The 17,720-nt window shown below is 39.7% G+C and overlaps 1 protein-coding gene across 1 annotated transcript in view; it reads left to right on the forward strand.

The window, feature by feature from the left end:
• The window catches only part of SESN3 (sestrin 3), a 72,670-nt gene that overhangs the window by 40,773 nt on the left and 14,177 nt on the right, over positions 1-17,720 (forward strand). Inside the window, exons 2-6 of the mRNA XM_045483566.1 lie at positions 2,907-2,972; positions 5,806-6,003; positions 7,461-7,643; positions 11,516-11,752; positions 12,244-12,418. Coding sequence (XP_045339522.1) covers positions 2,907-2,972; positions 5,806-6,003; positions 7,461-7,643; positions 11,516-11,752; positions 12,244-12,418 — 859 coding nt within the window. The remainder of the gene's footprint in view (positions 1-2,906; positions 2,973-5,805; positions 6,004-7,460; positions 7,644-11,515; positions 11,753-12,243; positions 12,419-17,720) is intronic.

Here is a 17,720-nt window from a genome sequence, read left to right on the forward strand (position 1 = left end):
TTAGCAACTTTCAAATTTGCTATGCAATATTATTGACCGTAGTCGCCGTGCTGCACATCCATCCCCGTGACTTACTCGTTTTATAACTGGAAGTTGGTGCCTCTTTATCTTCCTCACCACTTTGCCCACCTCTCCACCCTTCTCCCCTCTGGGAGTCAGCCATCGGTTTTCTCTGTCTAGGAATTTGGTTTGGTTTTGTGTGTTCATTTGTTTTATCATTTAGATTCCACATGTAGTGAAATCACACAGTATTTGCCTTTGTCTAACTTCCGTCATTTGGCATAATGTCCTCAAGGTCTATTCGTGTTGTCACAGATGGAAAGATTCCTTTCTTTTTTATGGCTGAGAGGTATTCCATTGTCATATACAGTTCATCCATTCATGAATACTTAGATTATTTCCGTATCTTGATTATTGTAAATAATGCTGCAATAAACATAGAGGTGTATTTATATGTTTCCAAATTAGTGTTTTCATTTTCTTCAGATAAGTTCCTAGCAGTAGGATGGCTAGATCATATGGTAGTTCTATTTTTAATTTTTTTTTTAAGTTTATTATTCATTTTTGAGAGAGAAAGAACGCTCATGCAGGTGGGGGAGGGGCAGAGAAAGAGGGAGCCCAACGCTGAGCTCGATCCCCCGACCCTGGGATCATGACCTGAGTCAAAATCAAGAGTGGGCACCCCTCCATTCAAGTCTTTAATCCATATTGAGACAGTTTTTGTGTGTGGGGTAAGCATAGTCCCTAGTTTTGTGTTACGGTTTCATAGGGCTTCTTTTTTAGAACTTTAGAATATTGCTTTTATTATAGAAAATTAAGTGGCTCTCCTCTCTCTCCTTCTGGCTAAGAAGGACTTCAAAGACTTGAGAGCCTCCCTCTGACCATTTCTGCTCTTCAACATGCCTGCAGAGAAGTTATAATTACCTGATTGAAATATTTCTGGCTTTGTGGATATCACACTTAAATAGGGATACCAAATATATATATATATATTTTTTTTTTTTTAATTTTTTTCCAACGTTTATTTATTTTTGGGACAGAGAGAGACAGAGCATGAACAGGGGAGGGGCAGAGAGAGAGGGAGACACAGAATCGGAAACAGGCTCCAGGCTCTGAGCCATCAGCCCAGAGCCTGACGCGGGGCTCGAACTCACGGACCGCGAGATCGTGACCTGGCTGAAGTCGGACGCTTAACCGACTGCGCCACCCAGGCACCCCCCAAATATATTTTTAATTAAAAATTTTTTAACAAAAATTTTCTAACTTGAAAAACTCTAACCCTCAGACACGCCATTGGCGGTCTACCAGTTCCTTCTCAGTGTAGCGAGAGTTGCACTAAGCATCACTATGCTCTCCATTTCTTGGATTAAGTGAGCCTCCACTTCTCCATGTTTCACATTTTTTCTTAAAGCTTCACAACTTTATCTTGGGCATGTTTATTCCTGCCTTATTCAGGAAAAACCCCCACAGGTCAGGTCATTGCTCTGAGGAGTCGCAAGCAATCCTCTGAATTCCACCTCTCATTGTAGCTCAGATTGAGGTGTAACAGTCCGCTGGTATAATATCAGACACGATTTTATTAGGGAGACCGACCGTTTTCAGTCATGTCAAAAACGGGCTGAAAATCCCTGGTGCTACAGAATATGACAAAGGGAAATGAAATTTCAGAAGCCTACTGTGTATCCCGCGCTGGGATAGGAGCTTGCCCCATTATCTGTTTTTAAGTTTTATTTTGATTCCAGTTAGTTAAATACAGTTTTCATATTAGCTTCAGGTATATACACTGTAGCGATTCAGCACTTCCCTTACATCACCCGGAGCTTGTCTCAAGTGCACTCCTTAATCCCCATCACCTGTTTCACCCATCCCCCTCCCCCCTCCCCTCTGGCAACCATCAGTTTGTCCTCTGTAGTTAAGAGTGTTTCTTAGTTCGAGCCCTGCATCCGGCTCTGTGCTGACAGCTCAGAGCCTGGTGCCTGTTTCGGATTCTGTGTCTCCCTCTCTCTGACCCTCCCCCGTTCATGCTCTGTCTCTCTCTGTCTCAAAAATAAATAAATGTTAAAAAAAAAAAAAAAAGATTAAAAAAAAAAAAAAGAGTGTTTCTTGTTTTGCCTCTCTCTCTCTTATTTTTCCCCCCTTGTATGTTTGTTTTGTTTCTTAAATTCCACATATGAGTGAAATCATATGTTATTTATCTTTCTCTAACTGATTTATTTATACTCTCTAGGTACATTCATGTTGTTGCAAATGGCAAGACTTCGTTCTTTTTTTTTAATTTTTTTTTAATGTTTATTCATCTTTTGAAAGACAGAGAGAGACAGAGCACAAGCAGGGGTGGGGCAGAGAGAGAGGGAGACAGAGAATCCGAAGCAGGCTCCAGGCTCTGAGCTGTCAGCACAGAGCCCGACGCGGGGCTCAAACTCACTAACCGTGAGATCATGACCTGAGCCGAAGTCGGACACTCAACCGACTGAGCCACCCTGGGGCCCCAAGACTTCGTTCTTTTTTATGGCTGAATGATATTCAGTGGATATTCCACTGTATGTATGTATACATATATATATATATATATACATACACACAGTGAAATATCTCACTTCTTTTTTGTCCATCCATCAATGGATGGACACTGGGGCTGCTTCCATATCTTGGCTATTGTAAGTAATGGTGCTATAAACATAGGGATGCGTGCATCCCTTTGAATTAGTGTTCTTGTATTCTCTGGGTAAATACCCAGTAGTGCGATTGCTGGATTTTCTGGGATCTGAGATTTAAACTTTATTTTGATTTTATACAATTCTATTTATTTATTCAATTTGGTTGAGTGCCTCAGCAATAAATCTGTACCAATTTAACTTTCCTTAGAAAGTCATCATTAATACATAAAACTTTTCTTTCAAAAACAGGATAAAAGAATCAGAGTGTCTCAACCCTTGACAAGAGGACCAAGTGCCTTTATTCCAGAGAAGGAAGTAAGTTTATCTGTGTTAAAATACATTAAGTGTGACTCACAAAAAAGCAACTTCATTATATCAAAGAATATTTCCATTTTTTAAAATATTTTTTTAAGTTTATTTATTTTGGGGGGAGGGGAGGGGCAGATAGAGAGAATCCTAAGCAGGCTCCACACTGTCAGCACAGAGCCCGACATGAGGCTCGATCTCACTAACTGTGAGATCATGACCTGAGCCAAGATTAAGAGGTGGATGCTCAACCGAATGAGTCACCCAGGCTCCCCTCTCCATTTTTAATATGGAAGTAAACCTGTGTTTTGCTCTTGTTTCTTATTTATATGTCAGAGAACCACAGAGATATTTTCTTTTGAATGTCACTTACAAGTTTATGTGTATAAGAATCTGCCTTTTTATTTTAGAGTTAGTTGTCCTATGAGGTTAGAAAAATTAAATTTACCCTATTTGATTTCAAATATAACTTTTCTGAACAAAGCTGCTAACAGTAATGAAGTTTTTTTTTTTTTTAATTAAGTTTAATATTAACTGAAGGTTTTGGGGTTTTTAAATAGCCACCATTTCATGGTGAATATAGGTTATATAAATGTTAAGAAAATAAATATTTTGAAATGAAAATATGAGTTTCTCAACTAAACCTATTAAACAAAACATGCTGTTACATCATTAGCAATTATTCTTATGTTTTAGTTCTAAGTCTCCGGGCGGAATGTCAATATAATCTGTATAATCTGTACCTTTGGTGAAGATGGGGAGTCAAGATGGTAAATGCATGAAAGAGAGGTTGTAAAACATAATGCAAAGGAAATTATAACCAATAGAAGATTTGTGCCTGTTTTGTGGATATACAACTCTATGAAAGATCATAGCAATGTGCAGGACTTCCTAGATTCCTAGGTGCCTCTCAGAAACTTGAGCTAAGAAAAGTTTAAGAACCCCTGATTGAGGAGTTTTTCTCTGCTTGAAGGAGTTATTAACTTACTGAATATGATTGTATATGCTGATTGTTTACTGCAAAGACATTCATCTTAGAGCATCAGCGTCATTCCTATACTGTTCTTAAAGTAGTCAAAAAAGATTGTTTACAGAGCAGCTCTTATCTGCGGGGCATTTTCTGAACAGAAGGGAAGAATAGAATTTGAAGAATGTCTACCAGGTCATGGCCAGTGTCAGTTTTTCTTCATCTTCATTTTGCTTTTTTAGTGACCTTACCGTTTGAATAGAAAGGTTAAAGGAAAGTTAACAGTAATGTTTGGAGAACTCGGCATCTCTAGCTGATCTTGGTAGTGACCAGTCATCAGAAAGACAGCTGTGCCGATGCCCATTTTCCTCAGACAGGGTAGGGGCGGCTCTTGGCGGAGTGGTGGCCTCATATACATAAAGACTTCCAGAAACAGCTGTGTTCACGCTGTGTATCTGAAGGTCATCTGGTTTGCAGAAGCCACCACTGTTTTCGGGACCTCTTGCATCTATTAATGTCTTCCGCATCAGTTAAACAAAAGAAACTGCTGGGGAAAACAAAACCAAACCAACAAATCTCTTTTTAATGACACGTGGTTGACCCAGATCTTACTGCTGTTCACATCACTTGGTCCCTGTAGTTGACAAAATGTGGGGAAATGGGCAAATGAAAGTGTATGTGGCTTTTTAACTAGCTGAACTGAAATTGCTTTTTTACACCATTGTAATTAACATTTCCTCACAGTTCGCACTTTTCAAACATTGTATTTCCTTTGGGATTACGTTTTCCTCAGTCAATAGTGCCTTTGTGTAATTTGTACTTATTTTTTCAGAAGAGACTGTGAAGCCAGCCCTAAAGAGTAAACAGAGTTTCTGATAGCAGTATGGGTCTTTAGAAAGACCATTAGCCTGGACTTCAGAAAATCTGGATTCTAGACCAGGCTGTGCTGTTAACTCGATGCATGAGCTCGAATTGCATTCTGAATCTAAAGTGGGGAAAACATTCTTAAGTCTGGAATTCTAATTCTAAAGTATTAGTAAGTAATGAACCAATCAGAGAAATATTCATCTCATGTCCATTAATTCCCACAGAGCCAGCTCTCTTCTACAAGGTGCTGATAAGCTCTTAGCACCTTCAGAGCCAATTCTTGGTGTGATGCCCAAGCTGTCATTGTGTATAAACCTATATGGACTCATCTATTCTTGAGAAAGCTCTTTTGATTCCCTGGGATGGAGGACGTCCATTTTAATAACTAAGCTTGTTTGTAGTCATTAATACAATAGGCTGAAAATGGGAATGACCGTATTCTAGTGTCCTTACTAATTTTTTCAATGAACACTTTCTACAAATTATCATATTTTCCTTTGTCCCTAAAAGAACTTCAGAAAGCTTTTTATTTCGTGTTGAACGAAAACAAGCAAAAGATCAGACCGAAAATATTTGCCTTAAGATCATGTGATTAAGTATCTTTGTGGGCCGTTGCGATAAAATTGTAAATACATGAATCAAACGCCACTGCTTTCGCCTCACCACGAATTGGTGTAATAACGGCCAGGCAAGTGGGCCCTGAAAATTTTGCCTTATGTGCCTGGTGCAGCAGATGGAAGCTTCTTTTCTCCAGACTCGTAGCTGTGTGTATAGTGTTTGATAACTCGACATTTGTTGTCTAATAAATGGTGGTCCCAGAGCCAAGAAAGAGTGATGCTTTTTTTTTTTTTTTTTTTTTTATTTCTGTTTCTAGCCTGAGCAACTGCGTAATTTCAGTGTCTGTTCATATGAAAAGAACATTCATTTGCTTCGATGGTGGCATAATTTCGGTCAACGAAAGATACGTTAGTTCTCGGTAATCATTTTGTGCGTTTCTTGACTGTTAAGGTTGTCCAAGCAAACACGGTGGATGAACGTACTAACTTTCTCGTGGAAGAATACTCTACATCCGGTCGCCTGGACAACATCACACAGGTCATGAGTTTGCACGCTCAGTACCTGGAGTCTTTCCTGCGGAGCCAGTTCTACATGCTGCGCATGGACGGCCCCCTTCCTCTGCCGCACCGGCACTACATCGCAATAATGGTGCGCTGGGTTCCCCGTCTCCTGATTCGCGGGACGTCGTCCTCGCGCGCTCCTTCGCCGCCCTTCTAGTGTGTGTGTGTGTGTTCGTGTGTGTAGAGCCGCGTATCATTTTGTAGAACTAAGAATTGAAGAAGCCCGTGGCTTTTCGGACACCGTCTCTTGGATACATTTTGACTGCTTTCAAATTCCTTAAGGCACTGAATATTTCTCATTTAAGTGTGTCAGTCTCTTCTCTTGTTAATGATGCGTCTAGGGTTCAAAGCGATAGCCCTAATATCCCACAAGTTTGGGGTTTGCTACTGGCACCTTGTTTTTATTATGGATATGAAACAGGTTGGTTGTGACCTCTTGTTTAGCCGTTTAATACGTGAAGTGCATCACTAATTTGGCCAAAGAAGAGGAAAGTATCAGCACCAGTGGAGACTCTGGATGAGAGAATTCTTAAATGGATGATAACACTGCCAAGTATCGTACTTGGTACAAACTAGTTAATGTTTCGCTGGGGGTGGGGAGAGAATTATAAATCGGGATGGTAGGCAGCAGAAGCGAGAAGGATAGAAAGAAACAGTGTTACAGTTGGACTGTTAGTGGAGAAAAAGAGGAGGGACATGGCCCAAGTGCCATGTGTTGAGAGTGTAGGAGAACAGCTGGGGAGTTAGCAGGCTAGTTTAACGTGATGATCCTGTTTATGCACTCCCTGCGGTTTTAAACGAGAGAAGGGCAGCGTTCTGTGTTCTGTCGACTGATGAACACGCCCGAGACTGTAATTCCGGCTTACAGTGTTGACGACAGTCAGGCCGAAGGCAGACTTAGAATGATCACAAACTAAGAGATAAACAAGATACAGAAAACAGAACGAGCGAACACTGCTATTTCGCTGAGAGGCAGTCCTGGGGAAGAGAGCTGTGAAAAGTCTGCTTTGCATGGATTTCCCAGATTGGCGGTTTTGACTGCATAGGAAGGAACAGTGTCCGCCGGCTTTAGTCTTATCTCAGTAGGGCTGATGTGCACAGATAATTCTGAAATCACAGTTATCTTACCGGGGTAAGAGAGACGGCCAAATTAGCCTGCCTTCTTGAGTGGGGAGAATACAAGTTAGTGAGCTTTTACTGTGTCTCAGGTAGAATATAGTTTATATCACTTACCATAATGAAACGGATGTGTATTTTCTTGACACAGCTAGAAAGTGGATTCTAGGTTGATCTGTGCCAGCTTCTGGATGAGGTAGGAATTGCCTTCATGTGCCAAGTGTTTGCTTATACAGATATCAGCCACGTGTATTGAGTCAGGAATCTATGGCAGCATTGTGATAGAAGTTTTAGAAGGAAGAGGAATCTGTAAGAAAAGAATTTACTGGTGTTAAAATTATTAAATGCCAAATAAATGATTTGTTTAGAAATAGTAGACTAAGACTTTTACCATGATGGTTCTGTCACCGAACTCTTTTTGTGTTTTAGGCTGCAGCTAGACATCAGTGTTCTTACTTAATAAACATGCATGTGGATGAATTTTTAAAGACAGGAGGGATTGCTGAGTGGTTGAATGGCTTGGAATACGTACCACAAAGACTGAAGAATCTTAATGAAATAAATAAGCTGCTAGCACACCGACCCTGGCTCATCACGAAAGAGCACATTCAGGTACCAAGTGCTGGGTTGTAAGAAGGTTTACTAATGATTCTAACTAAGAGCTTTTTTGTTTTGGGTTTTTTTGTTTGTTTGGTTTTGGTTTTTTTGTTTTTGTTTTTGCTTAAGACTTAGTTTTAAATACTTGCATATTAGCAAGTTAAACATAGTATATCAGTATGTAGAAGAGATAAATGTAGAAAGTCTGTAATTTAGGTGCAGATGAATATGCCTCCTTAGGTAATCAGTAATTAGCTCTATGGGTACTTTAGTGAGTGGCCAAGAGAAAAGTTGATTTCTGTTTTCAGGCAGGAGGTGGAACAAAGAAAATAAACTGGCAGTTTAGGATACCTGGGTTCTCACATGTTTGTGACCTTTAGTGAATTCACTTCTGTGGGCCTCAGTTCCCCCATCTGTAAAATGAGGGGCCTGGATTAAATGAGTTCTAAACCCTTTTCTGGTTCTTAACATTTCATAATTTTGAGATTTGCAAGGTACAGTTTTGCAAATACAAAGTGATTGGCCAAGTGGTGTGAACACTGAAATGCTCCGTGGACCCGCCAGCTTAGAGGAGAAACAGAGTTGCAATTGACTAGAGCACTTGGTAGCAGAAAGGAGCTTCAGTGAGGCCATTATGCAATATCCCGGCACTGTGCTTGGCATTTGATAACCATTCAGCACCTAGCAGCTGTCATCGAAATTACTATCAGAGAAGTCTTAGGTATTTAAAATCTCTGCTTCTAATGTATATAAATGTTCTTGGTTTTTTTGATACTCTTATTAGACTACATTTTTGTTAATTATTTCCCCAGTTAAACCAAGCGGAGCTTTGGTTATTCTTTATACTCGTAGCTTTTGAATATCTGTCTGGGAACACGTGAAAACATAATGCTGTCCTGAAGTTTATGTTCTGATTTGATCATGTGTAACTTGGATAGAAGAAGTAATCATTATTTTTATGCCATATGTTAATAACTTGGTGCCCTGTGGTTTGGTGGGTCTAAAAAGGGAGACCCTGCCCTTACCCATGCTTGGAATCTAGGGGAAGAAAGAAAGAGAGGTAATGACGATGATCACCGCACCGTAGTGTATAAAGGTATGAATAAAAAGAATGGGACCAGGAAGTTGCATGAAAGAGGTAACATTTGAGACAGGTCTTGAAGAGTAAGTGGGAATTTTCAGGTAGCAGAAGGTATTCCAGACAGACGATAGAAACATTTTATGTTGGGAAAGTAGCCAATAGCTTTGGGTGACTGAATCAAGGGCAGGTTATGTGAGGTGGGGTAAGAGATGGGAAGAATTGAGAGCATGTTGTTATGACACGGCAGATACTGTACTAAAGAATTTATGTCCTATCCTTAGAAAGCTGTGTTCTCCAGAGTCATGTTATGTCACCTCAGGGGTACACAAGGCAGTTCTTCAAAATGCTAGCAAATCATGTATATATGCACGCATGTGTGCACATGTATTCTCTCCTTAATCAGTTTCTCTACTTGTATATTTTACAATATTAGTAGTACAGTATATTTTTATAACTATATAAAATGTACTTTATGAGTATTTTTTTTTTTTAGTATGTCTTAATTTATACGTAAATGTACATGCTCTCAGGGGTTGGGCCCCTCCAACTGGCACTGTCAGAAGTATATGTGATCAAAAGATGTTGATCCTAGGGAATCCCTAGGATAAAGAATGAAGAACCATTAAAGGTTCTTGAGCTGAGTTGTAATATGAGTGTATGTGGTGGTGCAGAAGACAAATCACAAATGGTACAGGCTAGACACAGGGGAGCCAGTCATAAAGCCATTGCCGCAGTCCACTTGAGAGATGACTTTTTTTAAGCCCTGGAGAGATAAAGAGGAGCGATCAGACTGTATGTAAGCAGTCCGCATGAGAAAAAGCAGGGCTTGCTGACTCATAGAATGTGAGGGTGGAGGGGCTGGGTGAGACAGGAGAATCAGTAAGGTTTCTACCTTCCTGACCGGGCAAGAGGCAGTGCCATGAGCGGGACGGCATACACGCAGCCCGGAGAATGGAAGATTGTGACATCCGTTTAGTGACGTCCAGTTACCGGAGGAAACACAGGTCTGTGACTCAAGATAAAGGATAGATTAGAAATAAAATCAGACAGTTATTTACAGATATGGAAGATCAAGTTGAATGAATGGCCGATCCTTCCGGGGAGATACTGCACAAGGAAAGGAGATCATGGGTAGAAGAGAGCATTTCAGAGGCAAGCAGGAGAAGAAGGGGGCTGGGAGGGAGATGGGGAGACATGCATCGCAGGGTAGACAGGGTGCAAAACAAATTAGTGGGAGTGCTGAAGGCAAGGGAGGTTAATTTCAAGGGAGGAAGTAAGGAAAACATAAATTCTACAGAGATCAAATAGGACACGTGCTAAAAAAGAAATAGATCTGCCCTGTTGGAGGTCCTATGTGCCCTTAGTGAAAGTAGCTTCTGGAGATTGCTTCAAAAAGCAGGTTCTAATGAACTAAAGATACAGAAATGAATGTGAGATGCGAATTTCGAGGTGATGAGTGTTGGCTGTCTGTCCTCTCAGGTTTAATACTCTTGGAGAAGACCGACAAAGGCATTGTAAATTCTACCAATCCTTTTGGAAGTCTCTTTGGCAGCATTAGCAAAAGTCTTCACATCATAATTGCCCTAAAAGTCCTATTGGGAGTTGTTTCTAGAATATGAACACAGCTGTAGCATGAAGATGCTATTTATAATAACAGGTACACAAAAAAATAGAAGCAATTTGAGGATCTGACAGGGTATTCGAAGATGGAGGAGTAGTTCCGTATTTCCACTGCCATGCGATAGATGGCCCACGCTTAACGTAAGACCGTGGAGCCTCGTGAAAATTGAACATGTCAAAATGTGAGGCCCCCCAAAATAGAGGTGTCCTCTGATGACATAATTATGCTTATAAAAATAAAATAAAATACATAAAAACTATATTAGGATGGTAGATTGTGATTAATTTTTCCTTTTTCCTGAGCCTTTGGTAATATATTAAATTTCATGTGTGTGAGTGTGTGTGTGAGTGAGCGTGTGTGTGTGAGTGTGTGCGTGTGGTTAATGGAGAGTAAAGCAAAAGAGGTTTTGGTGGGGGGTTGGCTGTGAAGTGAGCAAAATTAAATAAAAGTTTGGGTTCGTGGGGAGCAGCAGGACACAGACACGTACCCCAAGCAAGAGAGCAAGAACACTGATGGGAAAGAATCCCCAGTGGATTGCCAGATGGAATTGGCTCTCGGAGAAAATGGGGATGGAAGCATCACTGTTTTTAATGGCTTCACTTGTGATTCCGTCATTCAGCTGGAGGATGAAGTAAAATAACATACAAAACAGTGCTCTGAAACTTTTGAAGTTCTTATTCAAAGGTGAGGTATGGTTTCTATCATCTGCCATAGGCTCTTTCTCCATCAGGAAAGATATCTAAAAGACGACTAACAAAGTTGCCTTACCGAATTGGGTTTTTTTGTGTGACTTTTAAGGTAAAGGTCTTTACCTAAAAACCTTAAAATGAATGGTTTTGCAAGATCATCTCTAAAGCCCCTTCTAGCTTCCGTGTTCTTTGATTCTCTGAAATATCTTATGAAAACCACATAACATGTAAAAGTGCTTTGGAAGCAGAAGTTCCATTGAGCGTATAAGGGATTTAGAAGAATCTGCCACAGAACTATATTGTTAGGTTTGACAGTTTAATGCAATATTGTTTGGCCAAAGCCATATCTTTATTATGTGAAACATTTTCAAAAGGGAGTTTTATGTTTGATTACTATAAATGGACATGAAACTGGCGGATTTTTCATGCTTCCCAAAATTGCTTTGTAGCATTCTGTGATTTTCATTTTTACTCTGATTTGCTTTTCTCGTTTCAGAAACTTGTCAAAACTGGAGAAAATAATTGGTCTCTGCCCGAACTGGTACATGCTGTGGTCCTACTGGCACATTATCATGCTTTGGCAAGCTTTGTTTTTGGTAGTGGCATCAATCCAGAGAGAGATCCAGAAATCTCCAACGGATTCAGGCTAATATCAGTCAACAATTTCTGTGTCTGCGATCTCGCTAATGACAACAGCATAGAGAATGCATCCCTTACAGGCAGCAACTTCGGGGTCAGTTTTCTGAACTTTGTTTTTCTTTACTATTTTGCCTTTAAATTTCCCAATGTTAAAAATATCTAGAAAGAAATCATTGTCGGACTCTACAGGATATCATATACTTGAAATATTTTTGTACAGTTTTTCTTACTGTAAAAATGCAACCTGTACACGAAGTTCTGAATTGTCTTAAGAGGCTTTTAAAGCAAATAGCTATTATTACAAATCATAAGGCTGCCTCATTTTTTAAAATAAACTATAATATATACCAAATGCTAGAATTCTAGATTAAATATATCTATACTTATCAATTTTCTGTGTTTGCAACTGAAGCAGAAACATCATACTTCTGAAAATGTCTAAAATCTGTCATTTGATTCCCTTTGGAGTTAAAACCCGCCTAAACTGTGCCCGTGCCACTGTACATAATAAGGTGACATTGGGAGACAGAGACATGTACTAGAATAATTCTTAATAACACCCAACATGATCTTTCCTGGCTCCAGATTGTAGATTCTCTAAGCGAGCTAGAGGCCTTAATGGAAAGAATGAAAAGGCTTCATGAAGAAAGGGAAGATGAAGAGGCATCTCAGGAAGAAATGACCACTCGCTTTGAGAAGGAGAAGAAAGAAAGTCTTTTTGTGGTCTCTGGAGATACTTTTCATTCATTTCCTCATTCAGGTGTGCTTCTGCCCAAGCCCCCACTGTCTTTGCCCTTGACTTGCTGTATCCCTGACAGACCACCTTCGGTATTTTTCATATAGACATGTAGAAGCGACTCTGCGACCACCACGTTCCTCTTATTTAGGCCTCCTCCTCCACCTTGCCTGAATGCTGGTGCTCTCCCGTTAGGTTCGTGCATCTTTCAATGCACCCCAGGTCCAGCTGACAGGAACTTCCAGCTTCTCAGGACGCGCTCTGTCCTGCAGAAAATGTTATTCAAAGCAGAACAGTTGCTTAGAAAGTTAAGAGATACCTGATTCATTCTGCTTTTGTGATGTTTTCAAGTGATAAGTGAAATCCTGTTTCAATAGATAACATTCTTATTATACATCTCTGCCTTTTTTGTGTGCGCGTGGGGAGCATGTGGGAGGATTGTTCTCGCACTGTTACTTTTCCACATTAGTTCTAAAATTACATTGTACTTGCGTTTGCAAGATTTCTTTGGAGAAATCTTCAGAATTTAATAAAAATGTATTATTTAGGTCATTTTCTTATATGGGATTTGGAGGAATTCATTCTCTTTTAAAAGGAGGAATTCATTCTGTATTAAAAGCTAGGCTTCTTTGCTCTAGTCTTAAAAATGTACTTTTTTTTCTAATACTCTCAGAGACATTGAATTAGGAGACTTTTCAGTTATGACTAAAAAAGATGTTGAATACCACATAGCAAATGTTATTAAAATAGCATTGACTCGGTAGAAAGCCGAAACCCTTCAAAGTCATCAATCTACATCACGTTTTAAAAATAGAGTTCCATTGATTTAAAAAATTTTTAGTCTTAAGCCCAGTCTCATAAATTCCAAGGGTAACTGATTTGGCCATAACTTGTTTGTTAAACATAACTTGCTTGTTAAACATAGCACTGACCAGTAGTTCTCAGAAGTTTTGCCAGAAAGAACAAAAACCCCTTTTATCATCTCCCCTGACGATTTTTTTTATGATAGATTTTATCCACCAAATCGAGTATATTAAGTTCTAGTTTCTCAGAGCTTCTAAGCGGCAGGAAATCCCAAGTAAAGAAACATGGTGTTTTAGGTATTAGCTTAATATCCATTCTACAAACATGCCTTGAGTTCCCTAGATGGTCTTGGCACTGTAGTGGGAGCTAAGGCTTTCAGGCTAAATAGGACACAACTCCTACCCTTTGGGAGCTCCCAGTGCTGATGGGAGAGAAACAATTTCAATATGTAGCAGAATGTGAACAGTATAGGAGCCTAGAAGAGGGCCCTGAATCCACTGTTGGTGGGAGAGGAACATGCACAGAAGGGGCCCTACAAGACTTCCTCCAGCCATTTGGCTCTAAGAGACTTGAGTGCAAGGGGGTTGGTGGCAAACAGTCAACTGAGCCAAGGCATGATGATAAGGAAACAGGATGCCGGGCACAGGAACAAGTGGTTCCGTGTTGTTAGGGCAGAGGTGATGATGTAGGTAATGTCATCACATAAGCCGGGTAGGTAAACAGAGGCCTTATCGTGATGACCTTTCTAACCTTCAGGAGCATGCAGTCTGCCATATTTGGGACATTTTGAGCTAAGGGGTCTGGAGATGTCTAGTACACTGCTTCTCAGACTTTCACTGCATGTGAGTCCCTGGGGGAATCTTGTTGAAATGCCGATTTTGATTCAGTGAGTCTGGGCTAGGACCTGAGAGGCCACATTTCTAAAATTCCCCCAAGTCCTGTCAGTGCTGCCAGTCTGCAAACCACACCTGAGTAGGAAGGGGCTCACAGATAGTCTGAGGGTCAGGAAAGGGTTTGATTTGTGTGTTTGTTTTTTTAATTTTTTAAGTTTATTTATTTTGATAGAGCGTGTGCGTGCACACAAGTGGGGGAGAGATAGAGAGAGAATCCCAAGCAGGCTCCCACTGTCAGCACAGAGCCTAAGGCAGGGCTCGAACCCACAAACCATGAGATCATGACCTGAGCAGAAATCAAGAGTCAGATGCTTAACCGACTGAGCCACCCAGGTGCCCCCAGGAGAGGGTTTTAAACTCAGGATGAAATTTTGGAAGTTATAGGCATGTAATTGGGAGTTAAAATCAAAAGAGTTATTTATAAAAACCATCCAGAGAGAATACATGGGACAAAGGAAAATTATAAACTTAGGGTGAACCTTCTAGGTAAACCAATATTTTAAAATGTAAACATTTTTATTAAGGTTAGTAATATCTATTTGCTTTCAGACATTAACTTTTTTTTTTTAATTTTTTAACGTTTATTTATTATTGAGAGACAGGGAGATACAGAGCGTGAGCAGGGGAGGGGTAGAGAGAGGGGAGCCACAGAATCTGAAGTAGGCTCCAGGCTCTGAGCTGTCAGCACAGAGCCCGATGCAGGGCTCGAACTCACGAACTGTGAGATCATGACCTGAGCCGAAGTCGGTTGCCTAACCAACTGAGCCACCCATGGGCCCCCAGACATTAACTTTTAAGAGCTTCTCTAACATCACTAGAGCTTGAAGGATAAAAATATTTTATTTCTTTTAGTTGGTTTTGTTTTTATTTTTTTTTTAATTTTTTTTTTTAATGTTTATTTATTTTTGAGACAGAGAGAGACAGAGCATGAATGGGAGAGGGTCAGAGAGAGAGGGAAACACAGAATCTGAAGCAGGCTCCAGGCTCTGAGCTATCAGCACAGAGCCCGACGCGGGGCTTGAACTCACGGACCGTGAGATCATGACCTGAGCCGACGTCGGACGCTTAACCGACTGAGCCACCCAGGCGCCCCACGGTTTTGTTTTTAATATTGAAAATACATTCTGGACCCCAGCCTCTGCCTTCTTGGACCCTTGAGCAGGGACTTCTGCCTTCTGCAGTGAATTTTTACTAGCAAGTCTTAAATCCTAGCCAGAAATTATGTTCTAGTTTTGACAAGAGAGGCTGTATCATTTGTAAATCATTCAGGGAAAGAAATCATTTTGTTGTTTACTCTTAACCATTCCCAATACCACATTTGCTAGTCCCACAAAGGTAACAGCAAAAGGGCTCTGTACAATGGCTTATGGAGTCATTTTTATAACCTTAACCATGTTGTAAAATGGAAATAGAAATTTATATTTTTTCTGTAATGAATTTCTTGGTTTGACCAGTGTGATAAAGCATTCCAGATTCCATGTGGAGATTCTAAGAATAGCTTTTCAAGCCTTTTGAAGAAAATGTTTAAAATGTTCTACAGAGGTGGTATTCTATAGCTTGGTAACCGAGTTAACTAGCTTTTATTCTTTTTTTGTTTCTCAAGTTAGAAAGCCATCCCACTACTGTAATAGATTGTTTTCTGTGTTCTGTTAGGGGCAGATGAATCCAGCCTGTGTGCAACATACTATTTCCTTTGAGTCTAGACTGAAATATTTGTTTTAGATAGAGTTAAAATTGGAGTTTTAGATTTGTTGATCAGAGTACTAATTTTAACTTCTCAAAATAAATTTAGAGAAAAAGCGTTTGTAGTTTGAGAGACCTTTGTACATTTCTTTCCGTGGATGAAATCGGCAAACAGGTTTTGATTGACTCTTAATTTTATTTATTTTTTTAAATTTTTTATTGTTTTAAGTTTATTTATTTTGAGAGTGAGAGTGAGAGAGAAAGAGAGAGAGCAAGTAGGGGAAGGGCAGAGAGGGAGAGACGCAGAGAGAGAGAGAGAACTCCAAGCGGGCTTCGCACTGTCAATGCAGAGCCTGATGCAGGGCTTGAACCCACGAACCGTGAGATCATGACCTGAGCTGAAGTCAAGAGTCAGATGCTTAACTGACTGAGCCACCCTGGCACCCTAACTCCCAATTTTAAAATGAATAAAGGAATATTATTCGTAGGATAAATTCTATCTTATTTGTTTAGTTACTCATTGTTTATTTAAAAACGTTGAAAGGCATACGACAACTTTGAAAATGCGTATGAGCAAAACAAAAACTAACATCACCATCAAATGAACCAGTTGTGTAATGGTCAACTTTGGTATCGGTATTTGCCAAATGAAACCCAACTGGTTGTGCAGTGTGGGTGGAAGGATCACGTCAGGAGAGAAACTGTTTTACACACTTTAGTTATCACTCACTGTTCTTGGTTTGATTTTACTTCACAACCCACAAAACTTCTCGTTTTCCTAGCACTGCAAGTGATCGCTGCAAATTTTTAATTTTTTGCCTCGTTTCTATTGATTAGTCTGTGATGGACTGACTTAAGGAAAGCCTAACGTCAATCGTAAATGTTAAGAGATAAAGGATCGAAAATGCCACTTTCAAAGTGTTTCCATTTACCCGAAGAGAGTTGTGCAACAGGAGGAGACAGTGCAGTGGTTGTGGGTTGGGCGAGGGATAAGTCTGAGATTTTGTTTTAGAAAACGGAAAGTCACTTGAAAGCTTCAGATCAGATTACGTAGTCCAGGGTTTCCAAGTTTTCCACATCCTCCTAAATGAATCCGCATGGTATTTCTTACTGACAGTGGTGTAACTGACACTTAGTTTACTTTTTTCTTAAGGAGGTACTTCTTTTTGCATTAATGAAACAAACAAACAAAAAAAAACCCAGATACTAAGTACATAGCATAGTACCTTGTATATAGTAAGTCCTCAACAAATGCCAGTCTCTTCTCATTTGGTATAATAAAGAAGTTAGGTAAGAATTTTAATATTTCCAAAGTTGGGTAGCCTGGATGCTTGATCTCTCCTGACATTATCAAGCACCCATTAGGCCATGGCAGTGACCTAAGGAAAGGTTAAAGCTTGTAAGGAAAGAATAATTATTGCTAGGATTTTCACAAAAGAACAGAGACTAAAGATAATGAAGGCAGTACTAATTGACCACATCTTCTGGATGCATTACTATAATTGCCCTTGTTTATTTAAGCTTCTCAAGACTGTCTGGTTAAGAATTAGTTTTTTTATGCCATCAAATTGTTTTAGGAGCTATTTAATATTTGTTTATTAGTTACTTATTAAGTATTAGATTTATTTGATACTGATTAAAATAACTTAATAAGAAAACATTGGTCTTTGCATGGAAGGAGTATTTTTTCTCTTATTTTGAAAAGACATGTTCACTTTCTAGAGTAGAAGGTAGTAAATAAAGGTAGCTCATTCCCTTTCAGTGGTTGAAATCGGAAAAAAGTATGAAGACAGACTAACCTAAAAAAAAAAAGTGAGTTAGAAGAGAATTGTTTTTACACCAAATGAACATGCACTGAGCATTTAAAATTTTTCAGTGGTGGGCTCCTGGGTAGCACTCGGTTGGTTGGGCATCTAACTCTTGACTTCGGCTCAGGTCATGATCTC

Source organism: Leopardus geoffroyi, chromosome D1 (assembly GCF_018350155.1).
Source record: "Leopardus geoffroyi isolate Oge1 chromosome D1, O.geoffroyi_Oge1_pat1.0, whole genome shotgun sequence".
Lineage (NCBI taxonomy): Eukaryota > Metazoa > Chordata > Mammalia > Carnivora > Felidae > Leopardus > Leopardus geoffroyi.